The sequence below is a fragment of the Hyposmocoma kahamanoa genome, unplaced genomic scaffold (genome assembly GCF_003589595.1).
Source record: "Hyposmocoma kahamanoa isolate Upper Pololo Valley unplaced genomic scaffold, ASM358959v1 204, whole genome shotgun sequence".
In the NCBI taxonomy this organism is placed as follows: domain Eukaryota; kingdom Metazoa; phylum Arthropoda; class Insecta; order Lepidoptera; family Cosmopterigidae; genus Hyposmocoma; species Hyposmocoma kahamanoa.
This window is the reverse complement of record NW_020653728.1, coordinates 957023-983414: the sequence shown is the minus strand read 5'-3', so window position 1 is coordinate 983414 and position 26392 is coordinate 957023. Positions and strand designations below refer to the sequence as shown.

The window sequence follows — 26392 nt, the reverse complement described above, 5'->3', positions numbered from 1 at the left end:
TTTGCCGCCCTTAGAGGTGGAATAATTTCTTCAAATTTAAATGGGACCTATGCTGAGGTACTCATACCCTCCCTCCAACAAAAAAAGAATCATCAAATGGGGTTCACAAATGCCTTGAGTTATCGCGTAACACACATATTAAAAAAAAGTTGAATTAAGAACCCCCTCCTTTTTTTGAAGTCGGTTAGAAACTGGCAAAATACACAAATCACTTATTTATTTAACCAGCAGATATTTACCCAAAACTTTAAAATTGTACAGCCAATGTGATGGGCAAACATCCTCAGTATGCCATTGCCACTGTCACGCACTTGCTTCAGCAGAGACAACTTTTTTAGCCTAATGCACACACTCAACAAACGCACACACTAGGGAAAACCCTGTGTCGCGGGTGCCATGGACACACACAAAGACAACCACAAATTACACCCAAAGTCACAAGAGAAATAAATGTAGCCCATACAAATATTTCTCCCGGCCCGGGAAGCGAACCTGGGACCTCTGCGTGGCAGTCCGGCATGGTAACCCTTCGGCCACAGAGGCAGTTAAGTTAATGGCATAAAAGTAATCTGTTCATTCAAACGCAGTAATGCTCGGCGGTAGAAATTAGTATAGTGGCAGTAATTCAGTGAACGACTCTTTAGAGGTGACCCATGTCCAACAGTGGGACGTATAATGGGTTAACAATGATGATGTAAGGTATGACTTAATGTAAGTAACTTAAAGTGTTATGAACTCGTTTTTGTATTTACTAAATAAACGTTATATTTTACACCTTGAAGTTAAACTGACTTACGCGATACCATACTTTGATGTTCATCAAATAATACAGTGCAAGTGTATGTTTAACTTTTTAACCGACTTGAAAAAAGGTTTTGTGTGTGTTAAGCGATTAGTAGTAGCTGCCAGCCCTTGGGTCTCCAAGGCAGTCTAATAATTTTTTTGATAAATTTTTGTAAAGATGAAGCGCGCCGGGAGCCCATGGTCCAGGTTTCGACTCCAAAGGGTACATTTAAAACAAATTTAATATTTTATCTTAAATAGCTACTATTGCATATCCGAAATATTTAAAAAAAGAAGTTTAGTAACAGCATCTCATCACACTAGAAATTAATTCAATGCTTTGATAAGATACATAAAAATGTTAAAACCCTATATTTTAGAGTTGATGTTGCAGAAAAAGTATTAAAAGTATATTAAACGCCTGCGGCGGCCATTATGAAAGATCGATCGGAAAATTGCAGCCGTATCGACAGGTTACATCTTTATATGGGGCTATTTATACCTCACGACTTGTCGGTAGCGTATCGTGAGTTAAAGATTTGTAATCAAAATGTGTACTTCGGGTATATAGTATATAAAATGAAAACCGACCTCAGAAGTTAATAAAACGGATTCATCCCCTAACTTGCCTCCTTTAGAGCGGTTATACATGGCGAGTTTTAGCAGCGATGCAAACGTGATGTATACGCGATGCAGTCGCTATCGTCTACCTTTACACACACGCGCGCGATTTGAAGCAGCGTTGCCAACGCGATGCAAGCGCACGACTGCATGGATACAAACACGCGTTTGCATCGATGCAATCACCTATAAATCGCAATTGTAGCGATGCAATGAACGCGCGTTTCCATCGCTGCTAAAAGTCGTCGTGTGTAACGACTCTTAGAGATGAAATAATTTCTTCAAATTTGAATGGCTTCACCACTGAGGTGTCTCCTTTTAAACAAAAAATAATCATCGAAATCGGGTCACAAATGTCGGAGCAATCACGTAACTTACACAAAACAAAATAGGATGGAATCGAGAACCTTTTCCGTTTTAGATTTTTTAAGATCTGAAATGTCATTCAAGTACGATTAAATTGTTATATTTAAAAAATTAAAGAACTTGATAAACTGACAAAATTATGAAGCTGAAAGTGCTCGCATGCATTCTTTACTCGTTGTATCGGGAATTACAAAAGGAACTGTTTATTAATACTCCAGTCAATAACTCAAATAGTTTTTTTTTGACTGCGCCACCGGATTAAAGGGCGAGCTGAAGGCTCATAACCAATACTCAATTAGTACGAAATTCGAATGCCTTATATACATCTCGTGTGAACACTTTGATAGCGTAATTCAGGATACTAGTAATGCCATCTTGTGTCGACGCGCGATACTAAACTCCTGCAACAATAACAGGCTAAGATCTATTACTAGAAATGTAATTTGCAAACGCGAAGAAATGAACTTTATTTATTTATTTATTTATTGAAGGACATCCAACAGCATACAATTAGAGCTTAAAAATCTACTTTACATGACCAGTATATGATGCCAATTACAGGATATCACAGAAACATAAATTATAACATGACGTGACATAGTGTGCTTATGAGTTAATAAACAACAACAACAAAAATGTAAATGTTAGTTCAACATACATAACTATATTATAATTTATTATAACTAGGACTTTTATTTAAATGTATTAACTAAAAAATAAAAAAATAAAAAATAATAATAATAGTAATCAAAGTGTGAACGTGTTATAAATAAATACGTAAATAGAAGGTAAAATATCAATAGTTTATAACTTAAATGTACATAATAGGTTAGAACTCAAATAAAACAGCTTATGGTGGATAAATTACTTCTCTAATTCGTCGCTTAAATGAATATTTAGTGTATGCAAAGATATCAATACAGCTGAAGAACTTATTGTACGTAGCTGTAAGGCGTGAAACTATCTCATTCTGGCCATAGTTCGTACGACTTGGTGGAACGTAAAATACTTTATGAAGAGGATTACGACGGCGATTATATGGCACTACAAGGCGAAACAAGGAAACAAGGGACGGGCTGTCTAGGCGAGTATTGACAACATCGTGTAAGAATGTCATATCGAGGAGCTGTCTCCTATCAGAGAGACTGTTCATACTAAAATGTCTGCAGGCTTCCTCATATGTGTCGAACTTTTTTTTACACTTGTAAGTAAGAAATTTAATGAACATTTTTTGAATGCGCTCTATTTGCTTATCGTATACGGTGTACCGGGGCGACCAGATCACACTACCAAATTCCAAAATACTTCGCACGAAGGCATAATATACCATTTTTAAACTTTCTATGTTAGAGAACTGGTTACAGACTCGTTTTATAAACCCTAGATTCCTGTAGGCCCTATTGACGATAGCAGCAATATGTTTGTCGTACATCATTTTGCTATCTAGAATTATACCGAGATCCCGTACTTCACTATTCGGCCGCATGATGTTACCATTTATTTTATAGTCATACATCAAGGGGTTGATTTTACGAGTGAAAGTAATTTTGACGCATTTATCAATGTTGACACCAATTCTATTTCGCTCATAATACTCTGAGAGTCGAAAGAGGTCACTTTGTAGTTTTAAGCAGTCCTCGAAAGAGTTAACTTTCATAAAAACTTTTTTGTCGTCCGCATATAAGAGAAATTCAGAGTGAACAAAGCAGTTGTCAATGTCATACAGGAAAGCGTTGTAGAATAACGGTCCTAAGTGAGATCCTTGAGGTACGCCGGATGGAATGGATACAAAATCAGACCTACTACCACCAATCACGACTGCTTGGCGTCTATTTGATATATATGACTTAACCCATCGAAATAAGTCACCCTGAATCCCCAATACGTATAATTTATTTAACAAGATAGAGTGGTCCACGCGATCGAAGGCCTTTTCAAAATCGGTATAAACTACGTCAACTTGCGACCCGTCATCCATAGCTCTCAGTACATAATGTGTAAAGTCACCCAAATTGGTGACAACGGATCTATTTTTGAGGAAACCATGCTGTCTAGAGCTAACGTTAGCTGCAATGGTGGAATATACTAAATTAAAAACTAATTGTTCAAATAATTTTGAGATAGTGTTCAGAATTGATATTGGTCGATAATTCTGAATTCTTAGCTTAGATCCTTTTTTAAGAATAGGCACTATATGAGCCTCCTTCCAGATTTCCGGGAATATCCCTTCCCTTATTGATCTATTAAATAGAATCGCAAGAGGAATGGATATAGATGTGGCACAATTTATAAGAAAGATAGGAGGAAGTTTATCACTCCCAGGCCCTTTATTTATATTCAGCCTGTTGATATGCTTTTCAACAATTTCTTTACTGAATGATACAGAGTGTAGATAGCCATAATCGCCCCTAGGAGGAGATTTCAATGACATATGTGGATAATCGTTCAGAGGTTTATTAAAGACGTTATAAAAAAACGAGCCGAATGCATTGCAAATTTCATTACAGTCAGAATATGTATTGGCGCCATCTGACATAGTCCCAGGATATCCCGTGCTGCCACGATCACCTTTAAAGGATTTGACGAAATTCCAAAGTTTCTTGGGGTCCTTTTTTACTTGATTTTCAGAATTTCTAATATATGTATTGTAACACGAATCTTCCAGTACTTTTTGACGTTTTCTAAGATAAGAAAATTCGTCGTAATCTCGGGGGTTGCCGTATTTTTTATATTTTCCACGAACTTTATCTTTCCTTTTAATTACCTTTATTAAAGGAGAAGTATACCAAACGGGATATCTATAGGAATCAATACTACATTTTTTCGTTGGAACCTGGTGCAGTATTATATCGTTTACAACTTTATAAAAGAAATTCACGGCATCCTCCACCGTACCCTGCCTTAGTTCATTTTCCCAATCTATCTTCGAAATAGTGTCATTGATAATGTCATAATTGGCCTTGTGGAATAGTGGTCTATTGAGTTTACACTTTTCTAATAGTGGTGCAAAAATATCACGAACTTCGAAAGCAACTGCTGGATGATGAATATCTTCCTTTACAAGGGGAGTTCGTGAGAGTCTTATGTCAATATGGAAGTTAGAGAAAATCAGATCCAGTATATTACCACTTGTGTTTGCAAACACATTGTGTTGATCTAAACCACTTAAACGGAAATCATTCAATAGTGCAGTAGCAGCTTCTTGAGTACTAGCATATCCACTATGAGTGACGATTGGAGTTCCATGGGACCATTCTATACACGGGAGATTGAAGTCACCGGTGACCAAAACATAATCTTTCGGGTATGATTCAGTTACCCAGCTAACAGAGTTTATGACGTTTTTTAAATGAACATTTTGGTCGTGATTCCCTCCCACAATGTATGTCACACATACATGCAAGTCGGCTTGTAGACCAAGACTTGATCGAGGTATAGTTATCCACATTAACTCTGTGGGGGCACGAGACCATTCGGGTCTTAATTTAGCCTGTAATGATCTTTTCGCGCAAATCATCACTCCGCCACCAACGGACCGCCGCCGTTCGGACTCTGTCTGTCGATCCAATCGAAAGACTTCGTAACTATTATCACACAATTCTGAATCAAGAATAGAGTCCACAAGCCAGGTTTCTGTGATGATCACCACATCATTACTACAGTTTAAAATATTTCTGAAAAAATACATAGTTTTTGTTCTTAAGCCACGAGTATTTTGATAATAGAAACTTAAACTGTTATGGGCCATTTAAAAATAAAAATAATAATAACAGCAACGACCGACACATGAAATACGGAATTTCGGAAGAGAACGCAATTCCGCCGCGAAAAGACTTCAAGAAATCAGCACAATTAGCACTAAAAAAACTACGTACGTATATATCCAACCGATAAGCAGTAAAATATTGTAAAAAATATTCTGTCCTTGGTAGTATAATTATTAAAAGTATATCAAATAACGAAATAATTGAGTTCATGGTACTATAAAATAAGTAATATATTAAAAATAAATATATCGCAACTAAATTAAAATTTTTAAAAACATTACTTATAATAAATATAATAAAAATGAAGGATAAAAAATTAAATATTATATCAATGAATTTCAGTGATATAAGGATGCATTCAATCTCAAAATTAAATAGATAAATATCAACAATAATTATTAGAATATAAAAATTAATCTTAGAAATACAAATTTCACTCTCAAAATTTATAGTTAAGATCACCTGAGTAGTTAATACGGCACAAAACAATATTTTTATGAATGAAGATGACAATTTTGTATTGTTTATTTTAACGCAATAATTCATTTTAGTAACAAATTTTAAAATTTTATATCTATTTTAAGTGTTAATAATAATTAAGAACTAGAAAACTACACTGTTCACTTTAGGTTTTTTAAGATGTCAATGTTTTTTACTCGTACCGCGTTAGAAGATTCGCTCTTACGTAGGTACACTTGACCGTATTTGACCCACACGTATGAATAGTTCTTGTCTTTAGCGAATTTTCTAGCAGCCGCATGCACTCTTTTCATTTCAGGCGATAAATGTTCAGAGAAATAGATGCGTCGATTTTCACCTTCGAATCCAATGTGTTTCGATCCGAATTTATCGGAATTATGATGTTTGTTGAAACGGTAGGTTGCTGACAATACATTATCACGTAGCCTGGGCGAAGCGAAAGAGACTATTATGTTCCGAGGTCTTTTCGAAGTGGTGTCCATCTTAGCAACCCGGCGGCATGCACGGATCTCGTTGTCTGATATAGGTACGTTTATTGATTCACAAATCTTTTTAAATATGCTATATGTGTTCTCGTTGCGTAACTCCGGTACACATTGAATTTCTACATTGCAATCTCTCGATATTTTTTCAATTATTTCAATTCTATTGTTCAGACTACTGATCTCCATCTGTAAAGCATTTCTTTCCTCTTCTAATTTCTTGACTAAATCATCTTTTTTCTGGATTTTACTTTTCACTTCTTTTAGTTCTTCCATTAAGAAATCAGTCGTTGCTGTGAAATCGGCTTTTAATTCTGCAATGGCCCCATTTATTTCAGTTGTAATCATGGACTTTACGTCTTTTATAATTGCTGACCGCAAATTGGTCATATGAGACGAGTTATGGGAGAGTTTTTCATCCAAAAGTGCACTGATGTCTTTCAGAGTAAGAGCAGGCGCCTGCGGCACCGAGGCATCGACAATTTTTGAGTTGTCTAGAAGCCCATCGCATGACATTGTGGAATCGTTAAATTGCTGTAAATTAGTCGTTTTAACAGGCGTGTTATCATTGCGAGCCCCACGGCGTGTCACATTCGCGCATGATGGGCACTTATAACTCTTTTTTTGATCTTTGGTTGCCTCTCTATAGGCTGCAGACGTAATATTTAGGCAACCATAATGGTAAATACCATTGCAAATTACGCATTTGAGAGATTCTCCCAATTCTACTTCAGTACTTCGGCAAGCTAGACAATTCATGTTATTTAATTTATAGTTAATGAACCAAGCTGCGGAGCAAAATATTATCGTCCCTGTATTCGCATGCAGAAAGAGGCCTGCTATTTCGCCGCGGTGTAATCACCAAACCGTGGCGCAACCGGCAAGTGGCCGACCTCACCTACTCAATCGCTCGGCGCTAGAGGCACCCGGTTCGAATCTCTGCCCCACAGGTACGATGATGCGACTTTTCAATATTTGTCAAGTTATTTACAAAACTCACTGGTAACGCCTTCAGATGTCGCTCTCGGATGCAGTTCGCCGCTATCGATCTCAATGTTCCATGATAAATCCGCCAGGTGGCGCACTGTGGTAACCAAAAAATGCAACTCCAAACTTAAGCCCGCTATAACGGCAATGCTCGGCTGCTGCGTGAATGCGAGATCCGACACAAATCAATATGGCCGCGATGCCTTACGAGAAGCAACACAAGATAGTACGAGAGGAGCCGATATTTGTGAAACAGCGAGCACCACAAACCATCAAAAATTTAAAAAAAACTTGGCAAAAAGTGACTATTCAAATTCACTCCACTAAACACACGTCCACTCACGTCAAGATCAGTAAATCGAACAACTGGTTTATTCTAGATATAGCGTTTGAGTGACGAGTTTAAACTATCCCGCGTTTATTATAAAGTAATGCTAAGTTAAAAACGAGTCGAAAACGTCGAATCGAAATCGTATCGAAGATTATTAAAGTGTAATTTTTTTAATCGATTTCATGGAAGGGCGTAATGAGAAGACTGCCTCGATATGATTGAGCGGCGATCTTGTCATGTACCAATTATGGCTCCTTAATATGCACTAAATATGTAGGTACTTGGAAGACGTATAAAGGTGTTGGGTTCTGGTATAATAAAATTGAAAAATCGTAAATCTTATCGATTAATAATTTCGATTTTATTGAAATAGAAATGAGAATCGGAAATACTGTTTGATTAAGAAACGCGCTGTTGATGAAATTTAATTTCAATTACCGAATTTTGAGTTTCGAATTTAGAAAAAGAAGGAAGCTGTGAATAATTTTCGAAGAAAGTTGATAAGTACATCATCTATAAGTCTAATCAATACTGATTCTGTCCTATAATAAAAACATATTCTACCAATAGGTAATGTAATCCATTGCTGGCACGGGCCTTCTTGAAGAAGAGATTTCAGGCAATAATTTGGCCATAATACGGGTTAGTTACAAAAAAACATACAGTCGAATTAAGTACCTCCTCCTTTTCTTGAAGTCGGTAAAAATGTATAAAAAAAATGTATATATATTGAATAATTATTGGTTAAAAGCCTTATCAGGATCTATGTTTACACGTAAAGGATGCAATAAATAAATGTTTTCCAGGAAATGACGATAATTTTATCGGTCTCAAAAATCGTATTACAAAAGGCGTCAAGGCGGCTAAACCAATAAAACAACATCTTTACACCTTTCACTTCAACGCTTGTCACTAAATACCAAATAGGCGTAGGCGGTATTTGTTTTATTCAATAGCAAATAACAAAATGAATACAATAGAAAATATTCAACACACGCCCGGCCTATATAACTTTGTACAGTGTTTGTTTTCGAAGAAAAACCAACGAACTTATGGCATATTTTAAAGAGGCGTGACCTTTTGTTTTTTGGCAGTTTTGTTGTTTTACCCTAGATTACATGCGGTGTGCTACAATCAAGTTCAAACTTTTTTAACGGACGCGCAGAGATCCCGGGTTCGATACCCGAACCGGGAGAATTACTTGTATGGCCTACATTTATTTATCTCGTGAATTTATTAATGATTATGTGTGTGCTCATGGCATCCGCGACACAGGGTTTTCCTAGTGCGGGGCTATTAGTATGTGCCTTATTATTATTATAATAGACTACAATCTTGAGAAATGATGTGATATATTCCATATGTGTCTGCAATCCGCTGATCATTCATGGATAAAGTTAAACTTCTATTTCTTTTCACATATACATACAATCACGTTCCAGAAATTCCCCGACGTCATCCATCCACAAATCGTCTGTTGTGTATACTAGTAGGTTGTCTGCACTTCACAACCCGTCTTGTTTACCGATCGATCCATCTCCATGCGTGCAATATTACTCGACCATCTCCGCTTCCATTTTGCGATGATGAACTTCACATCCGTTAACGTAGTCCTCTACATCCATCATTCATTATGGTGAAGTGTACCTTATGACACTATTTTTTGGAATCTAAATCGCGTGTATTTTTAAATAAATCAATGATCCGGACTCTCTACGAGTCTCAAGATGATGATCTCTACCAACTCAGTCAACCGTGAGCATGAGAGTTTGTAGCAACCGCGAAAACCTTGGAACTCGATATTATTTCTCGAATGATAGATTTCGGTATGAAATATCCTCTAAGTACTAACTAACTGAGTGACCTTTTCTTCTTCTTTGAAAGGCAGTCAGAACAGCATCATTATAATACAATCAATGTGTTAAATAACTTTAGACCACCTTGTAAAAAAAATCTACCACCTTGCCTATTTCTGCCACCAAGCTGTAAAATGAAGCATTACTGCGTTACGGTTTTGAATGGTGCTGGTCAAATTACAGGCACATGGGAACTTATAATTTTCTGAGTGACAAAACTGTAAAGCCCAACCTGCAATCGGTTGTGCATCAAACCCTGGCGCTTGATCATCTTCATGATTTGCATGATCCAATAAACATTTAACGTCTGTTCGCAGACATTGTGTTACCAAGTCCTCGAAAGTGACGTGTCTGTGAAACGGGAATCTATTTTTAGCAAAACTATAATAAACAGTTCATTTTCAACCTTGAAGCGTTTTGTTAACATTGACCTCTTTGCTGATAGTTTTGTTATTTAGTGAATGCTAAGATATTGTGCTAAACTGCGCTACCTTCATCACATATTTATACACTATTGGACGTAACCCTTGCCTAAATTACGCCATCAGATTTTACTTATGGACTTTCTGATCCACATTTATTCCATTCACGCTCTGAATATCGTATCACCAGTGATTCTTTAATGCTTCAGGTTTCCGACTCCAGTTTAAGCATTCATCTACGCTATAATCTATTGTATAAATACAAACAACAGGACAAGGTTCTCACGAAATATCAAAAGAAAACGAACAAATAATTTCAATTGATTTCGCATCCTTTGTGTAATAAGGTCCACATCTGCATAATAATATCTTTACTAGGTTCGCGGAGTTGTCAATTAATTAACTTCCCTTTTTATTAACATGAACATCACGCCTGAACGCATATTTCAGAACCAGGGTTTAAAAATTCTGTGAACGATATCAGTCGATACGTTCTTTTTGCTTAAATAGGAGTGTTATAAAATTAGACAGCTTGGTAATTTGACGTGCAGCTCAGTTAGTAAGAGCAATACCGCATGGTCGTGGGTTCAAGACCCCACCGGGATAAAGAAATTTTTCTGTGTCCGATCTTTGTATTAATAAGAAAACAAGTGGAGTTACAGGAAATGAAACTATTTTACCGGTTTTAAATCGCGTATATTTGTTTTTTCAAACAAACGTTTCGGGTCCTTTCCAGGTCTTATGGTCACGGCTGATTGAAAAAACAAATATACGCGATTTAAATCCGGAAAAATTGTTTCCTATGTGCAACAATCGCGAAAATCTAAGAACTCTATAGTGGAGTTCTTTTACAAAAAATATCAATAAAACGTCTGATCAAAAAGCGACATGTACCCCCTAGATGTCACAAGCGGCGACAATTGCTGAAAGCCCTCTACAAACATCTATAACAAAAACACATAGGAGAATTTCGACAGCTCGATGAGTTATAAAATTCCACAAATTTGTTACACGTAGTTCACTCAGTATTTCTATGAATTTCATATGAAAAAAGCTGTTATATAAGAGTACGGTTATTATGTTATTAATTAATATATACTATGTCCACGGCACCCGCTTTACATGTGTATGCCTTATTATCTAAAAAGTCCCATGTGTCTGTAATTTCACCAGCGCCCTTATCCTTCAAAATCTGACATTACTGCTTGGCGGCAGAAATAGGTAAGGTGGCAAAACTATCCTGGATGAACACTTTCAAAAAGACCTCTACTGCTACTACAAATTACAGGCACAAGGGACTTGTCAACTTATGTCTCAAGGCGACGGGCGCTGCGGCGGTGCCCTTCGGCAAGAAATTACATCTATTTAGCAAGTTCCATTTTAATCGATCCACGGAAAGTGGATAAAATCCAATAAACCGGTTTCATCCCCTAATTTGCTACCCTTAGAAGTGGAATATTTTCTTCAAATTTGAATAGGACCACTATTGAGGTACCTCCTTTCCAACAAAAAAAGAATCATCGAAATCGATTTATAAATGTCAGAGCAATCACGTAACATGCACACAACAATACAACACAACACAACTTATTGTCTAGTCTCAAGGCGTATTCCAACGGTTACCTGTCCGTCCGTGAGCTATAAAGAATATTTATCGCTTTCAACTATTTCACAATCTTTACAACATGCGTCATCATTAGTCTATGAACTGAAAATAGTGTATTAGAGTTACTAGAATTACTAAACCCATTTTCTTAGCCGAAAATTTATATTTTAACCTTCGGTATTTTATTTCTATGCCATTGGAGGCCTTTAAGTAACATTTTCATTACTATGACATCGTTCCATGGAGCAGCACGTACTTAATGAACAAGAGGCTTATAGGTGACTCGGAATGAGTAAATTAATAAAGTTGCCTGCTTATCGGTATTCTATAGGATATATCACGGAGAATGTACGATGGAATTGCACGTTTAGTTCCGCCTTCGCCTTTCCGTCATTAGGAGACCAGATGTAGGCTAGGATTCCACTATGTTGTGGATATTCCAAAGATTTTATATAACGAACGGCTGTGGAATGGAATTCCTTGCCCGCAGACTTGTTTCCTCAAGAACGGAATTCACTCTCGCCTTCAAAAGGCCCAAGTTATAAGAGAGTGTATAGGCATCATTTAGATGTGCATGTTCCATAGTCGACACCATCATTACTTTCCATCATCAGGTGAGATGGAAGTCAAATACGTGCTTATGTTTTAATAAAAAAATAAAAATAAAAATCGTTTAAGTTGAGTTTAAATTGAGTGAAGAAAAAGTTTCATAGATTTCTCACAGTCGACAAAAACCAACACCATTTCATCTAGCAAATCAGTTTTTCCCACTTCTCTTCCGGTAACTAGACTAATGGCAATGGTGGTACGGTCTAGAAAACATCTATTCAGTCTACTCTTAATTTTTTATTTTATTTATCCAAGTTTAAAGTTTTTGTTTCACTATAAGTACTTTTTTCTTAAGTGTAAATCCATACTCAGAGAATAGTCAACTCTTCCACACAGATTAACCATAAACAACTGTTTTTTTTTCCGATTTGACAAGGGTAACTTCTATCGAGATCTTAGGTTTTCGCGATTGTTACACAAAGGAAATGAAACTATTTTTCCGGATTTAAATCGCGTATTGACTGAGGTGGTAACGTCATCAATCAGTTATGTCTAACATTAATGCGTGACCATGGGACCTGTCAAGGGCCCGAAACGTTGGTTTGTTTGAAAAAACAAATATACGCAATTTAAATCCAGAAAAATAGTTTAATTTCCTAAATACCTTTAGCATCTGCATCTCTTAATGCTGTAATAAAATAAAAACCAATATTTACCAATTGTTTTTGAAAATGAAGCTATTTTTTCGGACCTGAATCGTTTTTTTTTTTTCAAACAATACAACGTTTCGAGCTGTTTACAGGTGTCATGACCACACCTGACTGAGATGATGTTACTCATCAACCTTCACTAGCACGTGACTGTTTAATAATAAACAATTTTGTTTATTCTCTGTTAATTGGGTGTTTCCTTTAAAACAATAAACAATTAATGTTTGGTTTAGGAGCATTGTTTTGTGGCTTAAGTGCCTATAAAATTGTTATATTATTTTTGAAGGGTTATTTTTATATTTATTTTACAAATACTAGCGTAAAAGTATGCTAATTCCAAATTTCTTTTTAAATACTCCTTTGTCTAGCATCGACTCGTGTTTATAGCATAAGATTTTCTAATTTGGAATCCAATAGCAGTTATTAATGAAACCACGTCATTGGTCAGATTGCATTTCACGTGATAATAAAGCTTTGTGATTGGTCAATTGAAATTTAACACTGCGATTCACTTTATATTAAAGCCATGGGATAAAATAGAACTGGATAATGCAAATTTTTGTAATATTCTTAGTGTTTAAAATAAAAAAAAAAAAAAAAAAAAAAAAATGAGCTTTAGTTATCAGGGTAACGAAGATATACAGAGCACTAAATTAAGGTTCCACGGTATAAATGTTAAATAGCGATGTTAGCGCAGTTGGAGAACGGTTGTTTTACAATTTAGATGTATACGATTCCAATCCCTGTGGCGGCATGTACCTATAACTTTAATTTCCAAGCTACGCCCTTACCTTTCTCTACTACCAAGGGTAAGGGTGCCACCACTTGGAAGGGTTGTACCCTAACAAGCCGTGACCAGGTTCGCGGCAGTAAAACAGAAAACTTCCGGTCCACAAATTTATTAAAAGTCGGGTTAAGAAGAAATGGTAACAAAGAAATAAGGAGTAAGGGGCTGTAACAAGAAAAAGTATATATAGGAAAACAGGTACATTAATATAAAACACTTCCTAACTTGATGGATATAAAGAGTTATTAAGTAGACACTTACCCCTAAAAAGGGCCGAGTTATACTGAATTACAGATACGTATTCATAGGTACATGATAAGGTTGTAGACTGTTATACACTTTTTAAGATTGATGCATGATTTAGATCATATTACTATGATTATAACTTAGTAAAATAATCAAAATTAGACGCGATTGAATTTAAACAGCTCCGTCGAACGAAACAAAATCAGAATGTGAGGCAAAAGAATGGAATTATTCAAAATTTAAATTTAAATACGAGTGACCAGGAACCGGAGAAAGGCGATAGAAAGGTGGGATGACGATGCAAGGAGGTCACACCGTCACAAGGGTGCTGACCATAGATTTTTTCTATATCTATGGTGCTGACTGGTGAAATTACAGGCACATGGGACATACATTTTTATTGAGTTGACATTTTTATGTGAAATTACTCCACTAGTTTGTTATAATTATCGAACACTCAGAAAAATTACCTTCGATCAGGCCGGATTCGAATCGAAGTCTTCTAGCTTACCTTGCCATACGCTGTACCAACTAAGCCGCGGAACGAACCGGTGGACCTCACGAGTTTTTGTATGTGCTTGCGTCGTATCTTTGTATTTGGTTTTTCAACGACTTTTTGGCCACCTATGAGGAATCTATGATTTTCGTCACCCAGTTAGATACCTTTACAGCTACCAGCCCGGCTAGAGATGTCGCTAATCATTGTATTTAACTTTTTATTGAACTGTGATATAAAGCACTGAGTGACAGCGCAACTGCCATCAGTAAGCGCGTCGTTTACCAAGAGCGTATGACACGACAAACTGATAAATATAGGATGGAAAGTGTCCCAAATTAATTCTACCGAAAATCGAACCTGCTCATCTAGCTCAATGTAAATCGCTCTGTCACCGAGGTTGTCACTCCATAGGATCTACGCTATTCTGAAACTCAAAATTAGTTTCTAAAGCTTCACGTTTCTCGATGAATTCCATTCACGATCTAGACGACGTAGATTTCAAGACTTTCGTGGCTATTCACTAAATCGACTCATCCAAAGAACAGAGTCTGATGTGATTATACAACGAAAATATGATAAATACGTAATCACGTTATTTAAAGTAAGGCCTATCTATAGGTGTTTCCATAATTTTTATATCTTATTTCGTTTCGGACATATAAAATCGAACACCAGTCGATCTGATATCCATAGCGAAATATAGAATGTTCTGAGAATAAGCAGTCTTGCACATAGGCCTTTGTTCTACGGATGTGTCGAAATGATTATCACTAATTACAGGTTTCTTATCACGATATGATTCATTTTATTTTCCCTTCCCGGGTTGACTGGCCAGCGGCAGATGACAGCTTTAAGAACAGACACATTGTCTGTCTACCCACTTTCGCTGTCGACGATTATCTTCTCGATTACTTCTGGCGTTACCATTGTCACTCACTTTTTTCCAACATATCATGCTGACTGTATCCACACACGAAACTGAAGTCAACGTATTTTTATTTAAATAATTGTAAGCACCGAGCACCGGACTCCACGCACTAGATAGTCTAAACCCATCTTCACGGTTAAATTATACATCATACCCAGACGTTTACCTTTAGTACATAACTTTATTGCACCTTCCCTACTTATTTACGTCTAAGTTACGTCAGGAAGAAAGTTCTCCATTCAATTATGTACGTGTCATCTCAAATTTACGCCCACACTGCTGATGTCGCTGTAATAGAACGAAATACGTCCTTTTGTGTCTAATACTTAACTAGCTTTTCGTATTGGTTTTGTTACACGTGCGTCAACTTTAGGTGAAAATTTTTTTCTAGGATGATAGAGTGGCGACATAGGTGCAGTATGGTTAAAGTATAGTATAGATCAAAAGAATGTATCCGTTTCCTTTTTGATAATAAACGGCACGCTATTCATCATAGATGCAGTGCAACTTAGGGTGAGGCCAGACAAGCGTAACGCTGTGAGTTGCGTTTTTTGAGTTGCACAGTTAATCTTTATTTTTACATTCGCCTGGTGGTAACCGACGCTGCCGCATATAACAGTCGCATTGCCGTTCAGAGCTTTTAATTCGTAAAGATCTAAAGAGCATTGTGCCCGTCACCCTGAGATATTAGTTGACAAGTTCTGTGTGTCTGTAGTTTCACATTACTGTTTGGCAATGGAAATAGGTGAGTTCTGACTGCTACTAAATACTTCACTCTCTCATTATGATCCGCATTCTTTCTTAATTACCGCATCTATTATCTTATTGTTTTTTTTTATTCAGATTAGCTTCTTGTTTGTACAGTGTACAAACAAACATCATGTTTTCACTATTGTCTGATGTTATATAATGTCCAATACGAGTACATCTAATTAGTTCTTAAGACTTGATTGAAATGACATGTGTATTTGTGACAAGAGTGAAAGTGTCGTTTTTGTGATTAGTACTCTTCTATTCAAGAAGTCAGAGTTGGGTGATTGTTTTGAAGGTATTTTAGGAATATCATTAAATATTTAGAATATTTATTTAACTGAATCGTGAACCATTATTAGTAAGACAAAATAGCACTTTCTACAACAAAATGACAATTCCAATAGTGACAGTTTTGAGAAAATTATATAATGTTTTTTAATTGCGTACGATATATAAATTAATATATCGTTTTTCTATCAAATAGTAATTTTGGCATATTTTGCAACAACCAAATGGCATAAACGGTTGATGTCACGTAAGTACGTAATTTTTTTAGTTCAGTTAGTAGCAGTTCGTCGGTTCGGTTTCTTCGAGTTTCGGTTTCTTGTCAATTTATGTCTCTGGGTGACGGGCGCAGTTGTGGTGCCCTTTAGACCTTTGCTGTTTAAATCTCTGAATGGCACTGCAATTTCTATGGACAGGCGTGTCACTTACCACCAGGGGCACGACTTGTTCGTCTCATCAGGTATCATAGAAAAAAAATGTGGGTTCCTGCAACTATCCACAAGTCGTCGGTCCACCTTGTAATTAGTTTATTAAGCGGATCGGTCTTACTACGTGACAAATTTTTAAATATTTTTAGCATATTAAGTAAGAAAACGGAGTTAGTGGTATTCCAAATATTTAAAAAAAAACTTTTTCCAATAGTTCTTTATTTAAGAAACATTCCTTTTAAAACGTCTCCTAAAAACACGCCTCATGAAAACCATGCCTAAAGTTGTTTCTAATACGCGTTATATTATGCATAATATAATGTATATTACTGTATTACAGTCAATACCACATACATCAAAATCATTTATGTTATTAAATAATTCTTCTCCTTGTTACAGATATAACATCACAATCCGAATGACAAGAAGAACACCGATCGACATTCGAAATTCTTAAAAACAAAACTCCTAAAGAAACCTACAAAACATATTCCTTAAAAAAACCGAAAACCTCCAAACCTAAAACCGTGCCCCTCAGGGTTGATTATGCTTTTCTTGTACCCAAAGTGAAGTGAACTTTGTATTAATGTGTGAAAAGGCGAGTTTGCACAAAATGACGAACATCACGCCGGAGACGCGCGTCATGATGATGCGCAGCGTCGACAAGACCTGCTATCGACGACAGGTAATTTGTGTTTCTTCTATCTTGGAAGAGTGCTGGAGAATGTACGAGCACGTAGAACTTGTCAACTTAGGGTGAAAGGCTTGTTGGCAGTGCCTCTCAGATCTTTGCAATTGAAAGCTCTGAGTGGCAATTGTTATGGGTAGGCGTGTCGCTTACCACCTCTCTAGTCTGGAGTATTGCACTCATCTGTGGGGTGGCTCAGCGAGGTATCAACTTGAGACTCTTTATTCGATTGAACGCAGTGCCAGGATACTTATTGGCGACGATAATATCGAATCTAAACTTCATAGTTTAACCTACTGGCGCAAAGTAGCCTGTTTGTCGGTTTTCTACAGAAAAGTCCTTACTTGGTCAATATTCCCTTCAGGCGTACTAAGCGCTTTTCATCATCTTTTATTATGCGTACAGCCTAGGAATGGAATTCCCTGCCTGTGACTGTGTTTCCGACGACATACAACCCAAGTATCTTTAACTGACTGAGTAGGTTTCTTTTGGACAAGCTCGTTCCATCTTAAATCCTACCTTTGCTTCAGAGCTAAGTAGTAGTCCAGAGCAAATTCTTGTTTTTTTTTAAACCACCAAGCGCGCAACTTGTTCGTCCCGTCATTTGATATCACAAAAAATCACTTTTTCGTAAAATGGATTTTTGCGAGTTTTATAAAACGTAACAGAACCTTTTAAGAACCTGTTCAGGACGTAAACCCAGACGACTTTTACTACAAGAGCAACTTACAAATCCAAAAACATAAAGACAGATTTTCACACAGTACCTATAAACGTTTTCGGATTTCATATTTTTATGATTTGGCAAATTACTAATTTTGTTTACGTCCCACTGCGGAGCACAGGTTTCTTCTTAGACTAGTTCACCACGTTGTATCAACGTGGAATGAGGACTTTACAAACTTTTTAAACCTTATAAACATTCTTTATCAATACAAGTATCATTACCATTTTTAGTAACAGTAGAGCACCTTGTGATATACTCCGTCTAGGGTAGTACTGCCACCTTACCTATGTCCACCGCCAAGCAGTAATGTGAGCATTACTGCGTTCCGGTTTGGAAGGGTAAGGGTGCTGGTGAAATCATAGGCACACGAGACTTGTCAACTTATTCTCTTATTCTGACGGGCGAAGTGACAGTGCCCTTTGAGCGGCACTGCAACTGTTATGGACAGGCGTGACGCTTACCACCAGACTCACAATATGTTCGTCCTGTCACTTAGTATCATAAAAAAACATGTTTTCTTTCATCATTTTTGCTACAAATTAAAAATTATACATCAATACAGATTCGAACCGAAGACCACTCAGTTGAGAAGCCACCGTTCTCCAACTAGACTACCACAGCGCTCTAAGTATCTAATATATGGCATTGACAGACACCCACAAAACCTTCTTATAATTGCAATCATTCTAATTAAATTAATCTGCTATAAAACCAATCAACCAGTTTGACTGACGTTAATCCGGCGCCGAATTAATTTGTTAGTCTGTTACATAACCCTTATTATGTGTGTGACAGAGTTGAATGTAGAATTGTTATACTAGAGATGTGACATGTAGGGAAAAAGAATTATTAAGTATTGATATACCTGTTACTATTTACAACAATAATATTTAAGACATTTGTAAATAACAATAATATTCCTCCTTTTGACGACCTCGGTGACCCAACGGTTTGCACTGTGGAAACTGGACGAGGAGGGCCTAGGTTCGATTCTCGGTAAGACCCATTTGAAAAGTGGACTTTGCTAAATTGGTCCTAGTCTGGGTGTTTTGGGTTGACCTGGTATTGGTGTGGTTATTTGACACATTATTATTATCTTTGTAAAAGTTTTTTCTTATAGTATTAATTGACGAGACGGACAAGTCGTGTGTCTGGTGGTAAGCTACACGCCTGTCCATAACAGTTGCAGTGCCACTCAGAGCTTTAAATCCCAAAGATCTGAGGGCCACTGCCACTGCGCCTGCAACCCTGAGACGTAAGTTGACAAGTCCCATGTGCCTGTAATTTCACTAGCAGCCTTACCCTTCAAAACCGGAATCTCGCACATTGTTATCTTCATTATCGGTTGGTGACTTTATAGCTCTTCAGAGCTCACTATATTTTTTGGAATACCAAATGACGGAGCAAGCAAGTCATGTGTCTGATGGTAAGCAACCTATAACAGGTGACGCAAAGATCTGACAGGCACTGCCAATGCACCCGTCGCCCTGAGACATATCCTGAAAAGTCCTACGTGCCTGTAATTTCACTTGCACTCTGACCTTCAAAACTGAAACGCAGTAATGTGACTATTACTGCTTGGCGGCAGAAATAGGTAAGGTGGCAGTACTAACTCTCTGATGAACTCTTTCACAAGGAGCTGTCCTCTGACTAAAAAACCTTAGCAGCTTACGTAATGGATTTTATGCATCACAAACTAACACTAAAACATAACATTATCATCATTCAAAATTAAATGATCACTCATGAAAAATATAGAACAAAATATTATACAATAATGCCGGAATTGCAAGGGGATTGAACTCTATCTCTATTACTTCCTTGAAGTTGTTAAATATATTCTACGCTAATCCGAGATCTGGTTATAAATGAGATTTTAAGATCATCGTTTGCTTAAAGTATATTGCACCTCTACTCGTAGAATACTCGAATTATAGAATCTAGATACTTTTATGACCACTAGGGGTGAATATTACATGCAGTAAATAGAGTAGCGTTTAGTAGCAATAGATCTCCTTATGAAAGAGTCCGTGCATGGAAATACTGCCACCTTACCTATTTCTGCCACCATGCAGTAATGTAACCAGTATTGCGTTTCGATTTTGAAGGTTAGGGTGCTGGTGAAATTACAGGCACGTGGGGCTTTTCAACTTATGTCTCAGGCCAACAGGCGCTGTGGCAGTGCCACTCAGAGCTTTGCGATTTAAAGTTCAGAACGGCGCTGCACGTGTTATAGACTGGCGTGTACCACCAGGCGCAAGACTTGTTTGCCCCGTCACTTGACATCCCAAAAAAATATAGCGCACTGAGTACGTTAAACTCGTGTTAGCGGTCTTGATTTTTTAAACTAAAATTATCAAATATATACTCATATGTTGCAAAAACACCTTTAATTCAGTGTATATTATATTCGCGAGCTATGGCGTCACCAACAGATGATAAAGATAACAATGTGCGAGATAATGATACCAATTTCCTGACTCCAAGGGAATGCTCTGTACTATGCTCGTAGAGTACTTACTAGACTAACGACATTGACCTCGGGGACGTTACTCTATATATCAGACCATAGTAAATGAAGAAATATTTGTGTTATAGGAAATCGAACCTGGCAAAACTCGTCTAGTCCCACAGTGCTAACCACTAAAGTTATAAAATAATAAACATACACACAAGCAACAATGTTAACTTGTAAATCAGTCGTTTTTCGTCAAGCCTTATGTGTCTACACAACCTCAAATGGCGTTGGTTGATGCCGCATAACTGTGAAAATGTTGAATCAATCACATTGGAAAGAATATGTAGCAAAGGAATAAAACTATTTTTCCGGATTTAAATCGCGTATATTTGTTTTTTCAAACAAACCGACGTTTCGGGCCCTTTACAGGTCCCATGGTCACGGTTGACTGTCAACCGTGACCATGGGACCTGTAAAGTAAAAATAGTTTTATTCCTATGTATAACAATCGCGAAAACCTAAGAACTCGATAAATATGTAGCAAAATTGAGGACACACACTAATTACTATTCAATGTGAAAATACGTATTTCTAAAAATTTTCACAATAGACAAAACACAAACTTACGTTGAAATTTTACAAGAAAACCACCATATTATTAAATGAAATACATAAGTAAATGCTAAACATTTTTCAAATGGCTTTATATTTCGTTTGTAAAAAAATATTCTGTATAATTCTGAAAAAAATATTAGACATATTTCTTACATTATTTGCGCTCTAGTTTTGATACCAAACTGTTACTAATGACTTGTTAATGATACGAAATAATTGTCTTTATCCCAACTCTATCACAATATCTGAGTCAGTGTGCCGGTCGTTGACCCCCGAAACGAGTCCGATTTGAACGCTTTCAGATAAAGCGACTAGTGATGTGCCGATAATTGTTGGTAATACGATGCGAGTATCGAAAATTAGATAAACTCGTGTTTACAAAAGTCAAGCTTATTAATATCAAAATGTTTACTTCAACTTTTACTCGTGAATATAGCAAATTACTATAGGTACGCTTTACGAAATAATACAGGAAATGTTGGCTAACAAAAAAACTATTTCCTTTATTATTATGCTGTTAACATTTCACTTTAATAACTCATTAAATAATTTTGGAAATGTGCCAATAGCCTCATTGTATTTTGTAGCAGGCATTTAATAAGATTATGTCGTATTTTGACAATATAATTCTAAGCTTGGTTTTAAGACTTACATACATACACTCATATCATCAACTCATTTATACGTCCCACTGTTGGGAACGGGTCTCCTCTTAGACGGGGGTTTCGGCCGTAGCCATCCGTGTGAGTCCAATACAGGTTGAGGACTTCACACGTTTTCCGAGGGTTGTGAACCTTCATCACGATATTTTCCTTCACCGAAAAGCTCATAGTGAATTTCAAATTAATTTTCAGAGGTGCGAGCCCGGATTCGAACTCACGGCTTTTGCTTGAGAGGCTGTAGGTCAAACCATTAGGCTAGCACGTCTTTTTGAAAGACACTTTCCACTTATTTGTTATGTGTGTATAATTTAATGGTTTGTTTTCAGTTATCATGGTATACCATTTGGGGAATTTTGAATTATACTTGAAAATTTTTTAGGTTTATTGCTGCTTTTTAAAAATGATTGTCCTCAAACTCAAAAGTAATAAAAAAAAAGTTGGTGAAACATGTAAAAAGAATACGAAATCGATAAAAAATATTATCGATATAGCCCCGTCATTAGTCCACTGAAGCTGGCAACATTGATCGATTCGCCGCCCCGTGCTCGTGTGTCTTTGTACTATTTTGATGCACTATATTCATTCACGTTTATAGGTTTAAAGTCGGGTTTATAGAGTTTCTATTAGTTTAATGTTGTTTTGTGTCCATATGGTTTGATTTTGAAAATTTTATTTATGTTGATTTGTAACTTATATTAAACCAAAGGTTTAGATTCATACGCATTCCTGATGATGGTCGGTCTCTATATAGGTTGGTTTAACTCGCTGATTAATGCAAATTATCTTTGCAAGAAAGTAATCTGAACCTTGTCCGATACACATGTTTTACCACATTTTCTTTCGAATTTATAGCTGAGAGGTGATAGCTCAATCAAAAAAAAGTTAGTTAGAGAGATGGGTAGTATGAGGCATACAACTATAACTTTAATTTTAAACTTACATTCATTTGTGACCGTTTAGTAGAGTCTGATGATACCTTCATGGCAAAGATACTTTACGACTTTTAGAAAACTGTGAAGTCCTGATCCAGTGTGGATGATCACGGCCTAAGCCATTCTCCTTAGAGGACATCAGTGTCCAGGAAGGAGAAGTATGATTGATTGATGACATTGGTATTGTAGCAATTGATGAAAAGTTGTAGCAGAAACCGACAGCATAATTCATAAACTATACTGTTCAGTTTTTGGACTGACCTTCTATGTAGAGACCTACGAGATCTAAGTTCAATTATTATTGTTATAAACATGAACTGCTTCAGTGGCCGAACATGGTGATCTGCCACGCAGAGGTCCCGGGTTCGATTCCCGGGCCGAGGGAAATATTTGTTATTAGTGCGAGTCTATGAGTGTGTGCGTTAATTATAAAAGGGTTACACTGCTGAGTCAGTTTTTCAATCGTGTTCAGTTTAGATTGTTGATTATCACTTGTTATATCCCCGAAGGAAAGTATGATCCGCATACCGGTGAAAGTTTATAAAATCGGTCGGCTTTCCATTAAATATATTTCGGAGAGTATGAGCAGAAATTTCAAATTCAGTTCCACCCTCACCTTTCTGTCTTTAGTCTACTAGACAGTCAAGAACATTTCTTCCTTATGTCGTCGTTGATATACCACCCATTAGCACTCCTTCCTAATGAGTACGGCAAAGGAATGAAATACACTATCAGCTTCTATATCTCCAGAAAGGTATATGTATTATTATAGCCATTGTGGTGGGTGACAAACTAAAATTTAATATCACACGTACTATCACGCCTGTCTCCCACTGAAGTAGGTCGAGATTTAGAACCTAAAACCGCGCTCCTAAACTCGCCTCCTTCACTCCATCAGTCATACATTCTCGTTTATTCTTGATAGTTTTAACCCAGTTTCTTCATAAATATTCAATTTCCATCTACATTTAATTTTGGTCTATTTTGTGTTCTTAATTTACTAACATCCATTCTTTCCACATGATGACACTATCGAAGCGTCCCCTTTTCTATCTTGGTCACTATATTATCATGTGAACTTTTCAATTTGGTTCCGCCCTCACCGTTCCTCCTTCGGTCGACTAGAAGGTCCGGAGCACTCCATTCTTATGTCGTTGATATTCCACCTATTCGCACTAAGCGCTTTGCCTCCTCCTTTCTAATGCGTACGGCAAAGGAATGGAATGCTCTACCGGCATCTGTATTTCCCGAAAAGTACAATTTGGGGCTATTCAAGGCTAGAGTGAATAGGCATTTTTTAGGCAAACGCGTCCCATCGTCGGTCACATCGTCGCTTAACATCAGGTGAGATTGTGGCCAAGCGTGTGTCTATTATATATTAAAAAAAAAAATGTTTCACACCATAACGGTCTCTTACTACTGTTCCATATTGTATATTTTTTTATACATTATTCTATGAAAATAACATTGAAAGTAAAAGAATCGGGATTTTTCTGAAGCGAATAGAATGAACTCGTGAATTGAACAACTTTGTACGGATTCCAATCATAAATTTCTACTGAATTTTGATTGGTTTTCTATTTATAAAGTTTGGCGATGAAAATACAAGACTTGCATATATATATACTCATGGCTTTGGATTTCCATTGACAAGGACTATCAATAGCTATAATCCCATCTTTTGCTCTTTGACATTCATCAATATTTTCATACAAGCCCTCTTATCCTTTTAACTACTTTTAACAGACTTTTTAAGAAAGTTTTTGTTTTTGATTCTTCCGTTGTCTTCGACGTTGGCTATATATGTCTCCCCCTCGCCTGACGTACTATTATTTATTCCTGTATATCTGGTGCTCTCTGGCCAACAATCGGCGAATACTTTACGGCGACTGGCAAATCCTTTCATCACGATGGCAAGATAACTTTTTAGTCACTCTACTTTCATTCATCCGCTTCACGTGCCCAAATCTCCTAATTACAAATAATAAGCAAAATGAATACATAGACATGTTAATTTTCTATTAAAAATTATGATCGCAATTTCTCATGTTACGCTACAGCTGAGAGTATGATCGTCTCCAACACAAATGCAGTACTTGACACCTATATCGGTAGACTGAATGATGAAAACATCTCGTGCAAATTGGTGTCCTCCCCAATCTCGGCTTAAAGTGGTCTTGTTCTAAAACATTGTTACTACGTGTTGAAATTGCGACTCTTATGACGCTAATATCATTTCCTGCTGTGCACATGCAATCAAGCCAGGAAAAGCTAAAGCAATTAGCCAAGCTCCAGTTCTTACTGCAAATAAAATAATAGGTTACCTGGAACCATTACTTCTGCAGTTGTTAATATTTTATACATCCCTAATTATATTGGTCTTCATTCACAGATCCTAGCAGCCTTGGCTGTGTCTCTTGGTCCGTTCGCGGCGGGGCTGAGCAAGGGCTACATGTCCCCGGCCATCGCCTCCATGCAGGACTCAAAACCTAGCAACGGTTCCTTCACAGTCGATGACCAGCAGGCTAGCTGGATCGCCAGTCTCAGCTTTTTGGGTAAGTCTCCTCTTATCTATTATGGACAACATCGCTCTCGTTTTCAAAATTACAGTTATACATTCTTGAAACGAATTCTTCTATTTGATAACATAACTTATTCACTCGACGGTGTCGATTATGGTTTGGGCTTCTTTTATCTTCTTGATTGTAACCCAATATGCTTTGAGAATCATTGGAAACCATCCACTTTTTTGCCTAAAACGTTATTTGTCTGGTCATTGTCGAATTGGATATAAACTTAGATTATAGTCAATGCCTAATATTAATACGGTTACGTTATTCCTTTGGTCTTTTTTATAATAAAATTGTAAAATACTGCTGTGTCACTTCAAATTTATCTTTGTTAAGTCAAACGAATGGAAAATGAATAGAACAAGAAGCAGTAAAATTGTAAAGCAAACTACCTTCTAATTTTTTAATAACATTATTGAAATAAATTTGGCTACAATGTGAGAAGATAATATGGTATTTTTCTTCGTTTCTTGGGCGTAAATCATGAAGTTTATTACCGTAAACTTATGACTGCTAACAAAGTCTCTATATTTCCTTGCATATAACACAAATAACACGGGACATTTCTTGCCTTGGGATACACTATTACTTAAAGTCCCGTAACTAACGTAGTGGTATGTAAGTAAACTATGGGCCTTTAAAGAATTATTTCATTAAAAAGTCAATATTAAATAACTCGAATTGCGTGGAAGGGTTTTACGATGTTTTTATTTGCTACGTCACCCAACAAGGGGTCATTACGCTGTGTTATTGAAAAGTTAAAGTTAACATAAAATAAAGAATGTTTCAAATGGAAATTGTTTGGAATTTACTTAGGCGTTATACGAGGTTATTGTTGCTGATTGTAATATGGT

General features: G+C 36.7%; 2 protein-coding genes across 2 annotated transcripts in view; one reads left to right on the top strand and one right to left on the bottom strand.

Annotated features, from left to right (window-relative positions):
* The window catches only part of LOC113227252 (facilitated trehalose transporter Tret1-like), a 140013-nt gene that overhangs the window by 88146 nt on the left and 25475 nt on the right, over positions 1–26392 (top strand). The window contains exons 2-3 of the mRNA XM_026460147.1: positions 17286–17571; positions 25361–25523. Coding sequence (XP_026315932.1) covers positions 17473–17571; positions 25361–25523 — 262 coding nt within the window. The 5' untranslated portion in view covers positions 17286–17472. The remainder of the gene's footprint in view (positions 1–17285; positions 17572–25360; positions 25524–26392) is intronic.
* On the bottom strand, positions 6158–7015 carry LOC113227246. Its single transcript, XM_026460141.1, has one exon. The coding sequence runs from the start codon at positions 7013–7015 to the stop codon at positions 6158–6160; it is 858 nt and encodes a 285-aa protein (XP_026315926.1).